Raw genomic sequence first — 22,486 nt, forward strand, 5'->3', positions numbered from 1 at the left:
TGTGTGTGTGTGTGTTTAAACAAGCCCATCAGCCAAGACAAACAGAACCTAATCTCCTGGCGTCAGCTCACAGTTTTCAAAAATAGGTTGCTTCCCATGACGTTTCCCTTCCCTCTGTTTTGTTCCAACTCCAAGCCTACCAGCCCTCCCTGCTATCTTATAAATCAAACAGAAAAAGAATGGTTCTGGGTGCCAGTGGGAGGCTGGCCTTTCAGCACGAGAGATTCAGGAGTCCAGCAGCTCTGTGTGAACAGCCACGGCTCTCCTGGCTCCTGGCCTCGCTCCTCAGTCATCCCTGACATCTCCCCCTCCTCCTCTTCCCTGGGCAGTCGGAGGCCAGCTGGGCAGGGTCTCCAAGGGCTGGGGCCACCCCAAACAGTAAGACTTCTGCATGGGAAAATGACACCAGCTGCTTGGAAAGGGATGGGATCAGAATGTGCCCTGAGGACCCCTCAGTTGAGCTGGAGGGCAGCCAGACTGCTCAGGCTAGAAGCTGTCCAGAGCTCACAGTGCTGGCCGGGGCCGTGGAAATCAACCCATTTGTCACCAACCCAAATGTTCACGCCAACAGAAGCCGCTCCCGACTCGAGTGTAAATTGCTGGGTAGGAGAGGAAATTGGAGGTGTCGGCCCCGGGACGTACCCCTGTGGCGGACCACAGTCATGGGCGGTAATGTCCTGAATTGCTTCCTGTGCCTCGAAAAACACTTTCAGGTCTGGCCTTGAAGAGCCACAGGGAGGGGGGACAGGAGAGCCCCTTGCCTGAAGGGAGACGGAGGCCACTCCTTATGCTGTGCCTTTAGCTTAGCTGAAAACTCTGAGGAAGACTGAGGCAGGGTGCCCAGAGGGAACCCTGTGCCGGGTGGAACCCTCCAGTCCCTGAGCTGGGACAGGCCTTCTCGGCAACTAGTCCAGCTCCGCTCGTGCTTGGATTCAGTGCCCACCTCATTTTTCCTAGCATTTTCTTGACATGACAGGCTGTTTGTGTGAGGCCACGGAAACACTTCCATTTCCAAATGCCCATCCTGGTCAGACTTTGGGAAGTACCACAGGAGGGCAGAAAGAACCACTGGGTTCACATCCAGGCCCGACCACGGATAGGCTGGGTGAGACTGGGGCAGAGACTGGAGTGATCACAGTCACCTTGGAAGGATAGAAATCATCCATTTGAGGGGCGCCTGCATGGTTCAGTCGGTTAAGCGTCCAACTCTCTTTTTTTCTTTAAGATTTTATTTATTTACTTGAGAGACTGAGAGTGAGAGAGAACAGAGGGAGAGGGAGAAGCAGACTCCCCACTGAGCAGGGAGCCTGATGCAGGGCTCGATCCCAGGGCACTGAGATCATGACCTGAGTCAAAGGCAGACGCCTAACCGACTGAGCCAGCCAGGCGCCCCTAGCATCTAACTCTGGATTTTGGCTCCAGGTAATGAGATCGAGTCCCTCATCAGGCCCCACGCTCAGCTCAGAGTCTGCTTGAAATTCCCTTTCTTCCTCTCCCTCTGCCCCTCCCCCTGCTTGTGCACACGCACGCATGCGCGCGCGCTCTCTCTCTCAAATAAATAAAATCTTAAAAAAAAAAAAAAAAGAAATTGTCCATCTGAGGTGGCTGGCCCAGTGCCAGGCACAGGCAAATTCCACACAAGTCGGAGCTCCTGTGATTACTGTCAGTACATCCTCCTATACGGCAGGCTAAAGTCTGTCTCCCTATAACTGCTACGCTCGTCTGTCTTAACAACGAACAAAACAGTCCTCTTTCACGAGGTAGGTCCTTAAATATTTGAAGACCGCTGTGAGCCCTGCCACGGCCCGGTCTGTGGGTACAGATGTGGCTGTTGACAGCCCACCTTGTACAGGAGCTGGCAGTTCTCAGCAGGAGGCTGTAACATCGGAAGCTGCCATCAACCCAGAACCTTCCATTCTTTCTCATGGGGCTGGTAAGCCACGTCTTCCCTACGCTGTGTGTGGGCACTTGGGTTCAGGCCTGACATTGGAGATTCCATCGCCGTCTGCTGAAGTTCACATCCGTAGCTGCAGCCTGGGAGTCCAGGTTTGGAAATCTTTAAAGATCCTGCGGCTGTCATCCCGTACTCTCCGTCTCTCCCAAATTAGCCTCTTGAGCTTTGTCTTCAAATAATAATAACTTTTAATTAATCCAGTGATGCCCAAATTGGGCATTCCTGCACGGCCATCCATCAGATAATAAAAGAAGCTCTCCCCCACATTGTTTCTTCAAGTAGCAGATGGTCTGTCCCCTCTTGCTTCTTGCATCTCGTTTCAACAAAAACCGGGACATCCAGGACCGTTTTCTCGAGAGAGATCTAGTTCATTCTACATGTTTACCTTCATTACTCCCCCTTCTCTTCAGCAAAGAGTTTCTTCTCCTTCCCCCCTCCCTTTGCCACTATAGAAAGCAAATCTTCAGGACTTTATTCTGCGTTCCTTAGAACTTGGAGAAGGTTCAGAGGAAACCCATAAAGATGATTAAAAGATTGTTTTGCAAGGTGGGGATGAGAATGTGTCTTGAAGAAAAGATAAAGGCATTGGGATTAATTAGAAAGAGGGTATTTTTTTTTGAAGATTTTCTTTATTTATTTGACAGAGAGAGAGACAGCCAGCGAGAGAGGGAACACAAGCAGGGGGAGTGGGAGAGGAAGAGGCAGGCTCCCAGTGGAGGAGCCTGTTGTGGGGCTCGATCCTAGGACTCTGGGATCCCGCCCTGAGATAAAGGCAGATGCTTAACAACTGAGCCACCCAGGCGCCCCAGAAAGAGGATATTTTAATATGTTCTGATCGATGGAGGGCTTTTGTGCAAAGAACACTGACCAGCTGTTCTCCCCCTCTGTTGAGAACTGGACATAGGAGGAGGCCAAAGCCAAAATCTTCAGCATGTAGGAAATGCCTGTCCTGGCTGTTGCATGGTGGGAAGGATGACCCGGTCAAGCTGTGTGCCCTCGTGACTTAGGACCAGAAGAAAGTCGCTCTGTGTGGCTGTTTTAGAGGGGGACGTAGGCACAGGAAGGTCTCCCAACTGCGCCTGCTATGGGTCTGGCTGCAAGTGACCCCACGGAGGTCTTGCAGGCAGCCAGCTGGTGTTTGGTGGCAGAAATCTCAACATGCTGCTTCTCCTCTCCCCTTTAATCACTTTGTCTTTTTTCTCACTGTTTAATTTTTTTTTTTACGATGATGACGTAGGGACACCTAGCTGGCTCATTCAGTGGGGTGTGTGACTCCTAATCTTGGGGCTGTAAGTTGAAGCCCCATGTTGGCTGTTGAGATTATTTAAAATAAAATCTTAAAATAGAGAAGAGGAAGATGGTAACTTAAAAGCTTGAAGGAAGGAGATGATGAAACTTTACGCAGAGACTCCGAGACATCCTTGATTTGGGAGCTCCAGGCCGGACCCTCTGGGCCGTGTAGGTAAAGTTCTTTGAAAGGCCCCTAGGTGCCCCTCTGGGATCAGAGCATGCGAGGCTCTGCCCGTGGGGTCGGGGGCTGTGTCTCCCAGCGCCCCAGCTGAAGGCTGTGGGGAACGAGACAGCAAGTGCAAAGGACAAAGCAGATGTTTCTGGTGCTTATGGTCCATGAGATCACCACATTCTGTGCCCTTGGGTCTCATTCTTCCTCCAAGCTGAAGTCACCGTGTTAAGGCTAGCAGAGGTCTCAGGAATCATCTAGCACTTTCCAAACATTTCTGTGAAATAGGGAGACCTTTTTCTCCACAAATAAAATTCCACAGAGAACTATGATGTTTCAAAGAGAGAAAAGCAGAGCTGCCCTGGCTGCCGTGGGGTGGGGTGTCCCAAACCCCAGGCCACCGAGGCACCTGCAGAGCTTCCCTACTTCTCCAACCCTCTTTCCTACCCAGGGAGGAACAGGCCCAGAGGGTGCTGGGGGCCTAGAGAGCTATCTAGACACGGCTGTTTGCTGCCTGCCACTTGGTTCCCGACCCAGGAAGGCCTGGACTCCGTGGGGGAGACCGAAGCCAACCCTGCCCTTTTCTGTCTGGTGGTTCTGGTGCTGTGGACATTTGGAGCCATGTTTCTGACACACTGCCTGCAGTCTTGTGAATGATCTGGTTTGGTTCTCCTTTGACTCTGGTGGACCATCCTTGGGGCCTGCTCTTTCTTCCCAGGCTTCCACTGATTGGGGTGGGGGTAAAGGCCCATCCTCGTTTACTGGAGATACACACAGGCCAGGGGCGCTGTGGGAGGAGCTCTGACCACATGGGGCAGCAGCGCTGAGCAGAAGTTGTCCAGTCTTGAGGAGGTAGGGGTTGGGGGGAGTCCCCAGGAAACATTCTGGGTGGATAGGGAGATGGATAGCTGGGTAGACACGTGGTAAGCTGACCTTGTCAAATGTTAATGGCAGGTAGAATCTAGGGGTTTGGGTATATGGGGTTTACTATAACATTTTAAAATCTTTTCTCTACATTTGAAAATTTGGGGATTAAGCATTGGGGTGGAGAAACATTCTGGGGCCTTGAAGGATGAGTAGGAATTCATTTGTTGGAAAAGGAAAGGAACATGGCAGGCAGAGGGCTGACTTCTCAGGGGTCCTTGAGCAGTAAGGGCTAGTGCCTGAGGCCGTCTGCTATTCTAGGAAGTCTGAAGGGTATTTGGAGAAGGCCCGTGGCTCTGGGAGGTGATGCCACCAGCTTCTACCAGGGTGGTGTCGGACCTCTTTCCATTTTGGAACTGGCCCGCAGTTTAGATAGGAAGTCACTGGCCTCTTCTCTTTCCCTCCCCAGTCCAAGGAGCCAGGGCTTGCTGCTTGGCCACAAACACCAGACAGGGCCACACTTCCCGGTCCTGGGCCTGCCTTGGGCAGGAGGGCTGCCTTTGCCTGAGGGAGTGGGCTGTGGCTGGGGCTCAAGATATTCGGCTCCTTGCAGACTTTTTTGTGGACACCTTGAGTGCTGGTCTTGTCTATACAAGACACATACACATCCAGGAAGGGATCGCGGCAGAGAGGAGGCACTGCGCCTCTTCCCTCCGGCCGCCTCTGTCCCCAGGCTCTCTTTCCCGCTCTTCTGTCCCCAGACGCTTTAGCTCGTCTCCAGCGTGTCTTCCAAAGTGCTAGGCAAGATCTGCTGCCCAAGAATGGCCAAATGGCTTTTTCCTTTTGGTTAGTCGGGGCTGGTCTTTTATTTTATTTATTTATTTTTTTAAAGATTTTACTTATTTATTTGACAGAGAGAGAGAGCCAGGAGAGAGGGAACACAAGCAGGGGGAGTGGGAGAGGAAGAAGCAGGCTCCCAGCGGAGGAGCCCGATGCGGGGCTTGATCCCAGGACCCTGGGATCACGCCCTGAGCCGAAGCCAGACGCTTGAGGCCTGAGCCACCCAGGCACCCTGGGGGCTGGTCTTCTAAATCCACGTTCCCTTATGTGCCCTAAGCAGGTGCTCCCTGCGCTCTAACGATGTATCATAAATACGACGATTATTTACGTTGTTCGCTTCAGTCCTGGCTGTTGGAATCCTTCCCGTGATCTAATGTGATTGCTTTTTTCAGAAGTTCATTTGTGTGGGCTTTTGTTTTGTTTTTCGGTTTTCATCTTAGTCCTCGCTCGTGAGTGTACTTTGTTTCTGTAATTAGGGTTTCCACTGGGCTTTTGGCTTTCCTGTGTACTGGGTCTGTCCCTGCGGTGACTGGATTTGACCTGTGAGTGTCTACCAGCACCCATGGCCGTGATTGTGACAATCCATCACTGAGTTCTGGGCAGGCTCCAAGTCCCAGGCCACTTCCCGAATGCCCCTCTCGTGGCTGGCCCGGGGATGCGAGCTGTTCACAATGGTGGAAAGTGGACATTTCGTGGTATCTCACTCTTTACTGGATACGATGTCCTAAGCGATTAATTTTTGGTATTTGCCTCTTGTTATTCTAACACGTGTGTATGTTTATAAATGCTTACTGCTGGGTCTCTGGGGCCGGGGACGAGTCCTGGAGAGGGAAAATTCGGTTCTGAGTGAACGAGAATTGCCCATTGTCTGAGTGGAGAGAGGGCCAGCAAGAAGGCTAAGCCGGTGTAGTTCCTGAGCGAGGGCAGTGACGGGGAGCGGGTGGATTGCACGGACCAGGGGAGCAGAGCACCGTAGAGTCAGGGTGTCTCCATCCATCCTCCTCCAGCCTCAGCCTGCTTCCGGCCTCCCCTCCTCTTCATCGCCTGCTTGTGGGACTACTATTCCCCACCGGGGCTGATTTGGCCGGGGCGCAGCTGGCTCGTGAAGCACCAGGTCAGGGGGAGGGAGGGAGGAGTTATGAATACTTGGTGATTTGCTGACAGCCCTTAGTTCCAGGATCACCCTGCCTTCTCCCAAACCTAGAATGGGAGTCTTAGGAGAACCAGGAGTGGGACTGTCTTCATAGAAAAAACTAGAAGGTCCAGATGCTGGGCTTGCTGGCCCTGTGACCAAGAGAGACTGACAGCAGCGTTCTGGCTGTGCAGAGGGCCAGCAACAGGGTAGAATGAAGACGAGGGCAGTGTTTCCATAACCAGACAGACAGGGCCCAGCAATCCAGAGGATCTCCAATGACACTTTTTTTCTTCTGGTGAACACCAGACTCTTTTGTACCCAGCTGCCTAAATCTAGGAACCTTCTGTCTTGACAACTGCAGCTGTAGTGGGGTGATTGTGGGCTGACCCGTGTGGATTGGGCTTCTTTCCTCAGCTGCCCCTGCTCTTGGGTAAGGAGCCCCCGCAGGCTGAGCAGCCAAGGGAGGGTGACCGCAGAAGTGGTTTCCAGACCTGGTGGCTGGCTGGTCGTAATCTGCTTATTCTGTGATGGGCAGGTCTGTCGAGGTCCCTACTTTGGTCTTACTTGCAGGATCAGGCCCAGGGCACGCATTGTCATCCAGTGGTGAAGGGTGTGTGTGTGTGTGTGTGTGCGCGCACACACACGAGTGTGTAAGGGAACACTATTTAGATACCTTGGACTAGGTGTGGATGGAAGGACTGCAACTTGCCTTTGTTAATTAATCCTCTCCAAAGCATTTAGGGAGTAGCTCCTATGTGTCGGTCATGGATACTGGAGAAACGGGGCCAGGAGATGCCAGCCCTGCCCTCGAGGAGCTTCGGTACAGAGGGGGAGGCAGATAAGGGGCCCAGCCCCTTGCCCCGTGTGCTGAGCAGTGTTGCAGGGCACTGTTGAGCCCTGGGATTCCCTGCTTTGCGTCTGGCCACCTCTGTCTTCAACTCAGCAGATGATTCCTGGGCCTTTTCCCCGTGTGTGGCTCAGCGTAGGGTTTGAGGTCATCCCTGGGGGAAGCAATGATGGCACCTCCTTCCTGAGTTTATGATCTAGTGGGAAGGGAAACCTAGTTCTAGTCAAGCTGGCCCGATATGGAGCTGAACAGAGACCACGCCTGTGAGCGGAGTTTAGAGCGGTTACACCCATCAGAAACCTTTCCAGAGGAGGTCATTTTGAGGCTGAGCTGTGAGAAGGAAGGAAGGACCTCTGCTCCATCCCCCATCTCCTTCATCCACTGGGTCGTTCAGTGCCTCTGGTGTCCAGGTGGGCGGGGACAGCATCTTCTCTTGGCTTCACCCCCACTGGGACTCGGAGCTTTTTTCCATAGAGTGTTCCTGTAGTCAGTCTGGCATATAGAATGGCAAGAAGCCCTGGCAGGTGGTTGAGGGAGCTCCACAGGCAAGTTTCAAGGAGAGCACGAGTCAGGCTGCCATCTGGAGCAGGGAAAGCCGTGGAAGCCGGGCTGGAAAGTGGTAAGGGTCTGTCTTCAGGGCGACAGTCCTTCCAAGCGCAGAGAGGGCCCCAGTGGTGACTTATCGGAGTCCTCGTTGGCCAGCCTGGAAGACCTGTCACAGCTTGTGAAGCTTCTCAGACCTCAGCAAGATGTCACACATGCCACTGCAGTGGACCTAGGACAGTTAAAACACACTCTTGCTGTTGCTGGGAGCGTAAATGACCTGGTCTCCTCTTTTTGGAGGGTCTTCTGCGTTTACTAGTCCGTATTCTAAGTGACTGTATACCCTTTCACCCAGAAATTCCACTTCTAGAAGCTTGTCCTATGGCAATACTGGCATAAATGTCGGAGCCTATGTGTGTACGAATGTTCCTTGCTGCGTTGTTTGGGTTGGCCAAGAAGAGGCCTTAATTAAGCCAAATGCCCAGCAACGGAAGCACAGTGAGGTGTATCGTGATACACAGAGCGGTGGGGCTGGCCATACGAAGCGATGGGGAAAGGTGGCCGAGGGTATTTTGTTGAAGAGAAAAAGCAAGCTGCAAAGGTTCGTATTCTTAGATGTCAATGACGCTCCGTACAAACACGTACCGACGTACATGCAAGAGTACAGAGCTCTGGGCCCTTGTCCATCTATTGAAAAAGAGCTTCCTTCCTCTGGGCCAGCAGGAGGCAGTGAGAGAGGGGCCTTCCACTTTGCATCCCACCCACGTCCGGCTTCCTGGACGAGCGTGCACTCGTTTTGTGACTTGTAAGAACTGGCTCACGTTTTGCCTGAGGAGATGCAAGGGGACACACCGTCCCCAGCAGGCTAGCCAGCGGCGTGTGTGTTCCCCCAGGAGCTGAACAGGACCTGCCGGGCCATGCAGCAGCGGATCGTGGAGCTCATTTCCCGTGTGTCCAACGAGGAGGTCACCGAGGAGCTGCTTCACGTCAACGATGACCTCAACAATGTCTTCCTCCGCTATGAGAGGTGGGGCCGGGGTCCTTTCTCCTCCCTCCCAGAGACTGTTGCCGAGGGAGGGATTTCTCACCTAAACAATGGGGAGAGGGAGCGGGAGAGGAGGTTTGGAAAATGCTTATCAGAGATGCTAATTTGTTCCCGGCTGACAGGGAAAATGCTTCTCGTTCTCCTGGGAACGGAGCAGCAGGAAGGTGACGGGCAGAATTAGGCTCTGCCCTTTGCAAGCCTCAGCTGCCCTGCCTTCCCCACTCCCCCCAGGCCCATGAGGGGAGGGCGGGCCCCTGGGGCCGGGAGCTTGCACCTGCTCCTTTGAAGATCCTTTGAGTTTGAAAAGGATTAAAGGGGGGAAAATCTCTACTAAGGAAAAAAGATTTCCTCTTTGCCATCTTTAAAGAAAGAAGAAAAAGAGATTTTTCCCTCCCTTTGCAAATGTCAGTGTGTCTAGAGTATTCCAAAGAAGGCAGTGTGTAAGTGCCGGATGCCGCTGCTGCTTAGGGAAGCACACGCACACGCACACGCGTTCATTTGAGTTCTTTCTGCAGCCAAATCATTTTTGGATTTGAGGTAACCAGCTTGAAAATTCTTTTCCTTTTCCAAAGCCTCCCCCGGGGAAGAAGTTTTCAATAGGAGGTAATGGCAGGCACGGCTCCCAGAGCATCCCTCGGGCGCGTGTGGCTCAGGCTTCCCCCAGCAAAGGCACCAGAAAGCACCTTGACCAGGCCAAGCTTCTCCCAAGTCTGAGGCCTGAGGCCCTCAGAGACTTGGGGCCCTGGTCCCTGCGCTGACTCACAGTGTGATGATCTAGCATCAGTTAGGGACAGTGTGACAGATACTTGCATCTGGGGGCTTAGAAGGAGATTTTGCCATGGGCATCCCAACCCCTGGCCTTGTCTCAGCTTCAACTGTGGAGCAGGGATGGGTGGTCCTGGGTCTATCTGACAGACAAAGAAACCTCTGCAGTAAGAATGTGAGGCCACGCAGGGGCCCCGTGTGTCCTTTGGAGATTAGAAGCAGATCTGGGGTGCCTCGACTCCCCAGCTCGAGACCCCTTGGTTTTGCCTTGTGGTTCCAGTTTCTCTACTTTAAATGGACTTGGCCTTTCACCTGTTAAACCCATTTCAGCTCCTCCTAGGATAGGAAGACGGTCTAATGTGAGCATCTTCCCCTGAGTCAGCCACACCCCGCCTGACCACAAATTCAGAGGCAAAAGCCTCGGGCCAGCAGCCCTGAGATACCATTCTGGCTTGAAAGCTGTTGATAAGACTAATTGTCCCTCCAAGATGGTGTGGGAAAGGTACTCCAGGATTAGAAACTTGTCAGATGTGTTCACATTCCCCTTCTCCTTATGGGCCGTGTTCATAAAAACGCACAGATTTCTCTTGAAACCACAGTGGACGCATATCGCCTAACCGGATTGTCCCTCCTGGGGATCACTACTCACCAGGTGCTGAGCCCAGCAGATCTCAGTAAAGGCTAGTTTCTCCAGCCTCCAGCTGGAAAAGGTCTGTTAGCTACCTCTTTGCCCACGGCATTTTGGAACTTTTAAATGCCAAGGGTGCCTCACAGTTGCTCTTGTATTCCCCACCTGGTCTGAGAGTGACTTGGGTATGGGAGAGGAGAGGCTCTCTGTGGTCGTTCTTAGCCAGGTCCCATCCGCAGCTACTGGGGAGTCTTTGGGCCAGGCCAGGGCCCTGTGCCCGTCTTCCTCCTCTAGATGTCTGCCCTGTGTGTGCCCCAGCCCCTCTCCTCCAGCACGTTGAGCTGGGGGCATTTTAGTGACAGGCTAATCACGCCTTAGCAGAGCTCTCTGAAATAGGGAGGGGGCTGCACTTCCTGCCTGGCTTTGCAGATCGATATCTGAGCCATCCCCAGGTAAAGCGGTTGGCTCAGCTTCCCCTTCTAGGAGGAAGGAGCACTCTGGGCCCAGAGCGTGAGGGGACAGCTGGGAATGCTTACAATGGCCTCCTTATAATGGGATGTGCCAACCAACACCTTTCTCCCCCACCTCCCTGTGCTCGTGGAGGAGCCTGGAGGCTTACCCTCCAGGGGAAGGCTCCGTGAAGTTGGGGTGAGGGGTGGGAAATTCACTCCCCCAGTCCCCCAAATGGCCCTGATTGGTTTCCTTCCTGGAGCCTCGGGCCCTGGGAGCTCTTCACAGGGCCAGTGAGCATCACTGTGCCACATCATTCCTCCTCACTCTGTTTTCCCTTCCCCTGTTAGGTTCGAACGATACAGGTCAGGCCGATCGGTGCAAAATGCCAGTAATGGAGTAAGTATTCCTTCCGAATTCTTTCATCTCCGGATGCTGGGAGGCCTACCTATGTTTGGTCTCACCTTTGGTTTTTCTAACTGGGGCCTAACTATATGGGTAATGAAGGGCACCTGGCTGGCTCGGTCAGTAGAGCGAGCGTGTGACTCTTGATCTCAGGGTTGTGAGTTCAAGCCCCACGCTGGCGGTAGAGTTTACTTAAAAAAAAGATACTTGGGTAATGAAGGAGCAAGCCCTGGCTGCTGAGATACTGCAGAAGAGCTAGCAGACACATTCCTGGTGGGAGGGTGGCAAGCAAGCCCCAAGTTACAGCCCCCCCCCCAGCGACTATCCTGGAGACTGCTTCAGCCCCGCCCCCTGGGGCCAGGGGAGGAGCCAATGGGCGGGGCCACCGTGGACCCCCTGAAGTCCCGGTGAGGAAAACTGCCTTGTTCCTGGATTGGTGCAGCATTGATGCTTTTCCTCGGGCGCCGTGCACCAGGCCTGCTGGCTCTTGCCTGGGAGCCCAGCGCGGGGGCTCTGGGGCTCACTGCTGTCTTATGTGCTGGCAGGTACTGAACGAAGTCACTGAAGATAACTTAATAGACCTGGGCCCGGGGTCTCCAGCCGTGGTGAGCCCAATGGTGGGGAACACGGCACCCCCATCTTCTCTCTCCTCTCAGCTTGCAGGCTTAGGTAAGTGTCTCACAGGGGTGTATCAAGGGCATTCTTGTCAGGCCACTTCCTGGTTGTGAGTCTGGGTTTGAGGGCCCCTTTCTCTCTCTTGGTTGGAAGGCCCAAAGAGAGCCTTTAGAGGGATCCATGGGAAAGTGTATTCCTGAGACCTGGCCAGTTGTACCACCTTTAGCTGATGACTTCTGTTCCTAAACTTAAAAGTTTAAACCTGTGTTGGAAAGCAGGGGTTGGGGGAGGTCCAAGGAACTGGAAGTTGTTTGCTTTTAAAGAAAGGTAGCTGCTGTGTTTTTTCTGGAATATTCTCTGTGGTTGAAGTGATTGTCTTCACAATACAAACTAGGCCAAGGATGGCAAATAGGTTTCAGCTCACTGGCTGCCTGGGGCACAGGTCTAAGAAGGATGCTGCTTGGAAGATGAGTCTGTGGTTGATTGGTAATGTCTGCCGCAGGCTTGGCAGCAGGAGGTGATGGCGCAGATGTATTTGTTCTCCTTGAACTAACATCAGCCTAGAGTGCTGCGCTGTCTGAAGCCTAAAACAAAAGAAACTCACTGCTTTTCCACTTTTCCATTAGCAAGTGCGTATCTGATTCCAGATGCTATAAATACACTAGATGATAGTGTGTTGATACTGTACGATTTATAACAAAGTCATAGTGTTGAAGTAGTAACGCGTGACCCTCACACAATTCTTCCTGTCTTGCTTTTCTGTTTTCCTTCTTTTTCTTCTCAATATTTATCTTTATACCTTCATTCCCTTTCAGTTGAGGCGGGCTTTTATTCAGTTGCTGTAATTTGGGTTCTCAGCATCTCGTGAATCTGAAGCCACTGTCTCTTTTGGAACAGATTCCTATGCCCTCAATCCACCCAGCATATGGGCCACCAGATTTAACATCCAAAAGTCAAATTGAATTCTGCTGCCTTCCTTCTTAAATAAAGATCTAGAGTTGGGGCACCTGGGTGGCGCGTTTGGGTAAGCGTCTGGCTCTTGATTTCGGCTCAGGTCATGGTCTCAGGGTCATGAGATAAAGCACTGGGCATGGAGCCTGCTTAAGATTGTTTCTCTCTTTCTCCCTCTGCCCGTCCCCCTACTGTGTGCACGCACGTGTGTGCTCTCTCTCTTTCAATAAATAAATGTGAAAAAACAAAAGGTCTGGGGTGCCTGGGTGACTCAGTGAGTTAAGTGTCTGCCTTCAGGTCAGGTCATGATCTCTGGGTCCTGGGATCGAGCCCTGCATTGGGCTTCCTGCTCAGTGGGGAGCCTGCTTCTCCCTCTCCCTCTACCCCTTTCCTTATATTCTCTCTCTCAGATAAATTTGAAAAATATTTAAAAAAAAAAAAAAGGTCTAATGTTTTTCTCATGGGCTCCTTTACCTGGCCTTTGAGGCTTTTCACACCCCAGCCGCCTCCCACCTGCCTTTCTGGCCTTTTCGTTCATCACTGTCTCCTTGACTTCCCGGGCTCTGTGCCTTGGTACCTGTCTCTCTCCCTTCTCCTCGAAGCAGAGTCCCCCTTGTCCTTCAAGCCCCCCTCCTGGGTCAGTTTTGAGTCTTTCCTGATTATCTCAAGCTAGGTACTGGTGGTATCTGTCTGTCTCCCACCTACTCGGTATGCTCCTGAAGGCCAAGGACCACGTCAGATTCAGTTTGGTCCACTTATGATCTGGCTCTGGATGTGGTAGGTGCCTGCGAAATATTGGTCAAGAAAATACATGACCAGGCCCTTAGATGTGTGACTGAGCCAGTGGAGCATTGTGGGAAATCTGTAGGGTCACTGGCCCCAGGCCCCTCCTCACTGCCAGCAGTCTCCCTCTCGTTCATAATGACTCTTCCCTACCTTGAGCAGCTTGGGGGTCGGTGGCTGTTCTGTCCGGCATCTGGGCCCCAATGTGGCTTCTCCTGCATGTGGTGGGCTGGGGGTGCCGAGGAGAGGCCTGTGTCCTCGCTGCCCAACTTCCCCCCGTAGAACCCTAACCTGCCCATTGGCTTCCGAACTTTGGGACCCTTCGTGAAGTCCACGGGCCACATTTTATTCTCATCCTCCCCTCATTTGTTTTGTTGCCACAGACTTGGGGACAGAGAGCGTCAGTGGTACCCTCAGTTCACTCCAGCAGTGTAATCCCCGTGATGGCTTTGACATGTTTGCCCAGACGAGAGGGAACTCCTTGGCCGAACAACGCAAGACGTATGTGGGGACCATTTCAGTGGCTCTCGGAAGACATTGGGGGAGGATTGATCCAGGCCTGGTCACAGGCCAACACAAAGACGCCTTTTATTACCAAGTCTGGGGCTGCCAAGAACGCTGAAATACGTCTGTGAGGACTTGGCAGTAGACACCGATTTTGAATGAACACCAACCCCCCCCAACCCCCACCTCCCTGCCCTGGGGTTGACTGTGGTTGGATTTCTCCTGTCAGTCACAAGAGAGCGCTCGTCATTCTGTCTGCTCCCTGTGCCGCTGCTGAAGACGAGCTGGGAGCTAGGGGGGCGGCCAGGCAGGCCATGAAGTAGCTGTTACCAGCATGGATTTCCTGCGCAAGGGCGTGGGCAGAGGCTTCCCTGACGGCAGCTCCTGCCAGGAGAACCCATGTGAAATTGGGGACATTGATCCCAAAATAGACCACCCCCTGCATCTCAGGGAGGCACAGGAACATTGCTTGGAGCTTCTTGTTCAACCTTAAGGCAGGCGAAGAACCCTTTCCTGCCTTTCCCTGGGGCCTGGCGTCTTGAGGCATTCAGCTTTCCGAGTTCCCATGCTCAGGCATCAACAGGTTGACCAGAAACCCAACCCAAGGCCCCATTTGGTCTTCACCAGCTGTCACCACCTTCCTTGTCAAATAACAGTGTGGCTGGTGCTTTTAAAATCAGAATTAATATCGCCTGTGGTTTCAGGGTGCTTCTGACATCCTGTCATTGGGCTTTGGAGATGCCCTAGTATTGTTACTTGAGAGGGGCGTTGAGGGGGACGGTGTCCCAGACCCCAGAGGAAAGGAAGGGCTGAGCCAGTGCTGGAACCCTGGCCTCCTGGCTTTAGCTGCAGTCAGACAATGCGTGAGCACTTCGATGCCAGGGCTGTGGGAAATGTTTTTCCAAGTATGCGTGAGGGAGGTGCCAGGGCTAGAAAGTGATTATAGGTCACCACCCTGTCCCCTGGGACCACTATGGGGAACTGACTGTTTGTGCTGCTTGTCTCCAGGGTAACCTACGAGGACCCTCAGGCTGTCGGAGGACTGGCTTCTGCACTAGACAGTCGGAAACAGAGCTCTGAAGTGGTAGGTCTTTCAGTCTGTTTTTCTGTCTGGAGTCGTCTGGAGGGGAAGTCGGGCCAGGTAGCAAAGCAGACTCGGGGTTGCGTGGAGGGCAGGGCCTGCCGGGGGAGACCGGCATGAGAGTGCTCGATGGCCTCTTTGAGGCCTCACCCCACCCTGTGGGTGATGCCCAGTCAGCCTGCCCGTGAACCCAAGAGCAGACGGGCCCCGAAAAGTGGTGGCATGCTCTGGGCACCAAGTGAGCAGAGAGCAAGCGGGGACCCCTCTTGGGAGGTCTGGCCCCAGAGCCCCTTCTCTTCCGACCTTGGTGGCCCTGAGCCCTCAGGGCACAGGTCTACTACAGCCAGATAGGGTCTCTCCTCAGATGGTACACTGCCCTGGGGGTGCAGTGCTGTGACAAAACGCTGATCCATACAAAGAACGGAAAAGCTCATCTGAGCCACATCTGGGCTGACCATCCGCAGTCGACCTCGCGACGCAGTACCAACCCACTAGCGGGCAGCGGCTGGCCAGGATTTCTCTGGAGATCTGGGGCTGGAGGGGTGGGAGGAGCAGTGGGTGCAGGCCAGGAGGGTGTTCTGGGCTGCTCCCCTTCTGGAAGGGGCAGAGCTAAAGGCGGAGATGCTTTGAAGTGGTGGGTGGTGCTTGTTAGAGCCCCAGATCGCAGCTGTGGATTCTGAGGTTTCAGGTCACTGCTGGGGAAAGGATTTGTGTCTTAATGCTTCTCATGGGATCGTTCCCCCTTTTCACCTAAGGAATGCGTGCGGCAGTGTGTGAATGAGTGTTTGTTCACAGGGACAGGCAGGGGGAGGGCTGTGGGGATAATGGCCCCGGAACAGCGGGACCTCCTTTCAGGGTCCCCCAGCTGGGTTAGAAAGGAGCAGTGCTCATCTACCCTCTGGACAGGGAGGTTTGCTTCCAGAACAAAAGTTCTGGCCTCCTGCTGCCCGCTTCCAAATGGGCCCAGGCTGGCAGCAATTTCCGTGAGAAGGCTCGCGTTGGGGAAGGGACTTGCTCTGTCGTGACTCTGACAGCTTGGTAGGAGGCCTGTGCGGCCCTCTGCACTGGCCACTAGGGGGCACAGAAGAGCCAGCCCGACGGCCCTGGGTCTCAGGACCCTGCCTTTCCACCCCTGGGACTGGGACTCCTAAAATCTGTGCAGTGATCATGACTCTGTTTTTCCCATTACTTGGAATGTCTCCTACCAAACTCAAAGAGGGCATCAGGAGGCCAGGCGGAGGGCCCACCCTGACCTCCGTCCCTCAGCCAGGCCCACCTGGTCTGCTTCCCACTGTGCCTCCCAGGCTGGCCCCCAGCCATGCCAGGGTGTGTCCTACTGCACCTCTGCTCTTATCAGTGTCCAGGCTGGGATCCAAACACAGGAGAGGTGGCCAGCTTCCCGCCCTTCACCCTTTGGGGCGTGTGGCTTGGCCCATCTCCCTGTTTTCAAAGATCTTGATGACTCCAGCATGTTTTCCATCTGATGGCAGACACATTGCTTTCATGTGTACTGCTCGATAGGGAGAAGCAGGGTTTGTGGTGTGTGTGTGTGTGTGTGTGTGTTTGTGTGTGTGTGTGTGTCAGAGAGTGTATGTGTTATCTCCGTGTGCGGCTCTGTCTCTGCGTCTTGGTATATGCGTGTGCACACACACTGACCCACATGCATCCTCGGGCCAGGATTTCAGCTTCTGTTGTTCCATATCCTAAACTGTGCTGACCTGGAAATGAAAAGCGGGCCAAAGGAGAAATGGAGAACACAGGAAAGGGGAGAAAATTGCATAGCCACACTTCCACAGTGCAACCAAATCCAAAGTCGTAACTTTATATACCCAGATTCAGCGTTAAGGGTTAAGAGTTTGGAAAAGAATACACAGGTAACTGAGAAGGAGGAAAAAGGCAGAAATGTTAGAAAACAAGTAGAAATGATTTCACGAAAGCTGGTCCTTTTGCCAACCCCGAGAGCACTGCTGAGGAGAAGCAGTCATGGTCAATGTTCTGTGACCTCTCGGAGATTTTCCAAGTGTACAGGAGTAGTTGGCATGAGTACATGGTACCCTGTTGGGATTCTCGGCTACTAAACTTCTCTTCTCTTTTTCAGGCAGGTAAGGGGGAACGTGCTGGAGGGGGGCGGGGGGGCAACCGGTCACATCTCCTTACATGACAACAGATCAACTCTGAACAGTGGCTTTTCCGTTTCCATGATACACTGTTGCTTTCTTTATCCTGGGTCTTCCTGTGACTTTTCTTTCTGGGACTTTTCTGTCCTCGGCCCAGAAGAGAGGTAAAGGTGGGGACTCTGACCTGGAGCCCATAGACAGCTGGCTCATAACCCAAGGAATGGTGAGAAGTCACCAGCTGAGCCGAGCCCCCTGTCCACCCCAGCGCTTACCCGTGTCACCTGCTGAGCCCTTGTGAGTCAGACAGTACAAGGCCATTCTCTCCTTCTGACTGGGTCCCAAATTTTCCCCTTCTGCGTCTGTGCAGTCTCCACAGACTTCCAGCCCCAGAAACACCTTCTCTGGTTTTCTGCTGAGGTCCATGCCCCAGGGCCTTAAGGGTCTGGGACATTTGCGGGAGTGAGGGGAGGGCTCCTTCCCTCCTTTTACTGTCTCTGGAGCTCTTGGCAGTATTCACTTTTCCAGGATTGAGCACAAGTTCCTGTGGCTTTTGCTTCGGAGAGGACATTTCTAAGAGAACAGACTCAAAAGAATCTGATGGGTTGGAGAAGCCCCCTCCAGCCTATGAATTTGGCAGTCCCAGGCTGATGGGTTTTTGTAATGGAGTTATTTGTGTCCGCTACGTCCCCCAGAAGAAGTTGAGACATCTTCAAGAAACACACAAACATGATAGGAACAGAGTTCAAACAAGACAAAGCCAGAGGAGGGTTTGGGTTTTTTAATTTTTTATTTTTATTTAAATTCAGTAGCCAATATCTAGTACATCATTAGTTTTTAAGCCGGGGGAGTTTTAATGTCATAAACACAGTTCTCATGAGGTAGAGCTGTTCTGCCACAGAGACCTGAGTGAGCCTGTCCTGCCTCATCTGATCAGGTGGCCCTGAGTCTGGTACAGAGAGAGAGGGTGACCTCGTTCCGGGCTACTTGCCTTGGAGTGATGATTTCATTCCTAACGAAGCCACAGCCCTCAGCGAGCACCTCTGACATCGAGACCAAAGGTCTGTGCGTGCGTGTGTGGTAGGGTCACAGCAGGAGAGGATGCGCAGAAGGAGATATGATAAAAACAGTGAAGCGTCAGCCTCCGGGGTGGAGCAGGGCAGACACTAGGCGCACACACCGGGGAGAACACGTAACCGTGCCCTGGGAACTGTGCCAGGCTGTGGCCAGCATGTCCAAGACCGTAGGCAGCACAGTGGGGGTCACCCGCCTGAGCAAGGTGTGGCCATCAGAACCTAAGGGTGGGAGTGTCTGCCTGCCACCCCAGCTTGGAACTAGGGACCTTTGCACAGCCACACTCGGGTCACCGCAGCAGGCTCGCCATGCTACTGTGTCTGCACTAGACCCCGCAGCCGTTCTTAGAGACATAGGCTGCCTGGACCCCTCATTTACTTCTTCAGGGACAAGCTGGGGCTCAGGTCCACCTGTGTGGGTGGCCTCAGAGCCGGGCTCCTGGAGACCATGTGCACGCTAGTTCCAAATTGGGAGGATCCAGCCGTGTGTCCTTGTGCTGAATAATCCTGCAAAAAAGGATACTGCCCATACAAACTACCCTGAGTGTGGTCTTGGCAGGGGGCAGCGGCACCTGCCTGTGTCCACACAGAGCTCCCCTCCTCCGCCCTGTCCCCCGCTAGAGCTCCAGTCTCCAACTTCCCAGAAACAAGCCCAACTAACAGCTAACCCGGTATCTTACCTGCCTGACTGCAGTTTTTGTTTTTGTTTTTTTCCTTTTAAATAACGTGCGTTAATTGCTTTGCCTTATTTCCCATAGTGTAGAAACCCTGAGTCTTTCCAAAACCCCCAAGTACAAATTCTTTACTTGGAAACTTTTTGTACTATCAAGTGAGACTGCAGGGCTTCTAGATTGTTCCTCATGTTTGGGTGGCAGTGGGACGCATTGTAGGGAGGATTTCACAGTTCTCTAGAAAGAACACATCTGAACTTTTCAGAAATTGTTCCTTTTGGCATCGTAAGTCAGACTTATGGGCTTCCTTGTGGAGTTGGGGCTCGGTCTCCTGAGACTCTGGGTGTCTAGATTACCAACACCACAGTTAACAATCCCAGATTCGTTACGCATCGAAGAGAACCCTGGGAGGCATCGTGAGCCAGCCTGCCCGAAGACTGCTGGTGCACTGTGCCCCCTCTCCCCCCGGCCGCTCCGTATGCAGGGTGTACCCAGGAAGACACCCTGAGAAGAACGAATGTAAGCCCCCCACAAGAGCGGCAGTAAGGAGTGCGCCGTTGCCAAAGCCCAGGTTTGGGCCTGGGAGCGATGGGGTGCCCTACTCAGGCTGGAGGACCCCCAGATGCAGCAGGCCAGAAGCCACAAAGATCGCTGGCTGTGGCGGGGCCAGCGGCGCCACCTCTCCCCCACCTGGAGCCCAGCGAGGGACAGCGGACAGCTCCCCCAACATCCACGTCGAAATCTGCCATTTCTGGCACTTAACACGCCAGTTTCTCTTCAGACTCTGAAGATGGGCCGGGCATGTCTCCCCACCTTCTCAGCTGAGCCAGCCCCGTGGGCGCTGGTCTGTATAGGAGGGTGGTCCCATGCCAGCTTCCTTTGTTTTTGTCTTCACATCTTTTTCTTTCTGTCCCCCCTCCCCCAACACCCTCCTCTTCAGACCCTTGGACCAGCCTTCAGCTTTGGGTCATTGCCCAAGAAGATGCTAAAACTATGGTGTGGCCAAGGCCACAGTCTCTTAGGGATCAGCTGGGACAGTCCTCATTTGATGGATGAGAACACTGAGGCCTCCCAGGGGCCTGATGACGTGCCCAAAGCCACGGGGCAGTGACAGAGTCCATTGCCCTCTTCCTTGGCCAAGGCCTCTCCCTTCCCTTCCGTCGGCGTGGACGGGGGAGCTTTTCCCCTCCCTCCCTTTCTGCAGTTCCTGTTTGGAGAGCAGCGTGCGTATTTAGTCTGTGTCTGGTAGCACCCGCATTATTAGAAGGAACTTTACCCTGGTGGAATACTCCAGGCATAGACTTATCAGGGCGGGAGGTTTATATAGCTGAGGGATTGTGTCCAACCACAAGCAAGTCAACCCTTGCCCTGTGTTATATAGGCTTTACTGTTAGCTCTCCCCCTAGCTGCACGGAGATTCCCACCCTGAAGCCAAGTGCCTTTCCTACTGGAAGGAGTTGATGCCAGCTGTATATGATATTACTGTTTCAGAATTAGGAAACAGAAACTCTGACCTGGGAGTTAAGGGGTTCGGAGTCCTGAATGGTGAAAACTAAATCTGACCTAGCCATCACCCTATTTCACAGATAAGGAAACTGAGGCCAAGAACTGGCCAAGTCCCGTCTCCATTCCTCCTCTGACTCTTCACCCGAATCCCTGAGGCTTCTTAGGGTAGCAGAGGCTCCAGGGCTCCCAAGCGAAGAAGCAAGTCCAGAGAAAAGTGATTAGCTCGAAAAGTGATCTGGCCAGCCCAGCCCGAGCAACCCACTGCCCAGGGCCCTGGCTCCCAGGGGTTCGCCTGGAGAGTGTGCTTCCATAAGCACGCTATTTATTTGGCGACGTCTAAGAGAAGGAAGAAAAGTGTTCCTGTGATCCATCTTTCGGGAAATTTTTTTTTTTTTTGAGGGGGTGAGGAGTTTCTCAAATGTCAATGTTTATTTTCTGAGTGTGCTGGCTTTCGAGATTAATCCTCAAAGAAGAAAACTGGAGCGTGACACCCAGCCTCGAGGGGCTGACTTTGGAACAGGAACAAAAATATTATAAGCCAAATCTGAAGGTTTAAGGCCCGTGACCCCTTCATGGCTTTTTCTGAAGCTCCTGCCACACGTTGGAAAGCTCTGCCCCTCGAACCTCCGTTTCTCCTTGAAAGACTAAAGCTGGGTAGGTATAAAAAAGCCCAGCGCACACCCCCAACAGCTCTGGTTGGGCCTATTTTCTGTTTGGAGATGCCGCTAACTTTTCTCGTTTCTGAGAACTTGGCGTGGCACGCATCGTCCCAGAGGCCAGACATTCTTATAGAAGCATCAAGATAATGGAAATTGGCATCTCCTGTCCCAGGAACATGTCAGGACAGAAGTCCTGCCAGCGAGCATGAAATTAGCAGGTCGTGCCCTGCGTGCCCTACTGCTTTGTTTTTGATGGGGGCGGAGGGTGCTGCCTTGGGTGCCGTTAGCACATCCGCGCCCGGCATTTTTCTCATTGCAACGTTAAGTTCTCAGGAAGTCCAAAGAAAATGACAACGTAGATAGAATCTTCCTAATCTTACCACAGTTGAGCTTGCACCTTTACAAAGGTGCCTGTGGGCTGCCCACGCTGGGTCTGTAGTTAGGCCGGATACACTAGAAGCTTCTCCAGGTGCCTGGAGCAAGGGGGCTGCCAGCCTCGCCAGCTGCGTGTACGCGCAGCGCTCCTGCGGGATCGCAGACCCCCGCACAGTGCGCTTGGGCAGGTTTAGGAGTCCTCGCTTTTCCTCACACCCCAAACCCCGTCAGCAGCAGGTTTCCGCCTCCAGGAGCAGCTTGTCCCCATCAGGTCAGGGCTGGCGATGGGAAATCTTTGTTCTTTTCCTTTGTTAAGGGCATGTTATTTTTTAGATTTGGCAAACACTAAAGCACTCCTCGCATTGCTTATTTTAACTGTACTCTTACCCTAGATTGTGACGCTGGGGGAACCAGCTATAGACACAGTGCTAGCGAATTTTCTGGAAACAGTGGACTTGTGAGCCACTACTGCGTTCTTGCCGAATGCGGATTTCAGAATCATTCCCCCCTCTGCCCCCGCAGGCCTTGGCATGGGTGGGCCAGGCATGGAAATGGCTTAGGCACCCATGAGGCATGGCTTCGTTGGCTCGGGACCCACTTACCCCCCTGACGACTGCTCCCAAGTTCTCCGTCCTCTCCCCAAACTCCTTTTCTTTGGCTCCCAAAGCCCAGCCAGCCATTGAGAGCTGGGAAGACGGGGTAAGACTAAAGGAGCTACCGCCTTCCAGGGCCGCTTCGTGATTCTCCCCTGAAGAGACACAAAGCCAACTAAAGCCCCGCCGTCCCTTTGGTCATCAAAGCTCTAGCTTATGCCCGTTTCTGTTGGTGGCAAGATGGGCTTGCCTGCTGTCTGCCAGGCCCTCCCCAGGCCCCAGCGCTCCCCTCTTCCCACTCAGAGACGCACCGGGACACAGTCCAAAACACTTTCAGTGCCCGCCTGACCACCTGCACCCTTGTTCCGGGCCGACTGCCACCTGGCCTCTCCAGTGGCATTGGAGGGGGGGCCCTGCTGTCTCCTCTGGTTGCCCCCAGGGGTGAGGCCCGACCACAGGTAGGCAGGACTTTTCAAGGGTCCTAACCTGATGAGCTCAAGTTCAAAACCAGCTTGCAGGACCAGCGCATTCCTGAGACTGAGAAGGGGCTTTGCAGCCCTGGGCTGAGAGTAGTCAAAAAGTTATCCATTTCAAGAATGCGTACCGATTCGTACCCCCCCCCCCCC

At 53.3% G+C, this 22,486-nt stretch overlaps 1 protein-coding gene across 4 annotated transcripts in view; it reads left to right on the forward strand.

Annotated features, from left to right (window-relative positions):
- Window positions 1–22,486, forward strand: part of TOM1L2 (target of myb1 like 2 membrane trafficking protein) — a 112,004-nt gene that overhangs the window by 85,164 nt on the left and 4,354 nt on the right. For all 4 annotated transcript variants that reach the window (XM_040630152.1, XM_040630153.1, XM_040630155.1 and 1 more), the window contains 5 exons: window positions 8,536–8,669; window positions 10,881–10,929; window positions 11,481–11,604; window positions 13,668–13,785; window positions 14,797–14,872. In XM_040630152.1, coding sequence (XP_040486086.1) covers window positions 8,536–8,669; window positions 10,881–10,929; window positions 11,481–11,604; window positions 13,668–13,785; window positions 14,797–14,872 — 501 coding nt within the window. The remainder of the gene's footprint in view (window positions 1–8,535; window positions 8,670–10,880; window positions 10,930–11,480; window positions 11,605–13,667; window positions 13,786–14,796; window positions 14,873–22,486) is intronic.

This window comes from Ursus maritimus, unplaced genomic scaffold (assembly GCF_017311325.1).
Source record: "Ursus maritimus isolate PB19 unplaced genomic scaffold, ASM1731132v1 scaffold_14, whole genome shotgun sequence".
NCBI classification, from domain to species: Eukaryota; Metazoa; Chordata; class Mammalia; order Carnivora; family Ursidae; genus Ursus; species Ursus maritimus.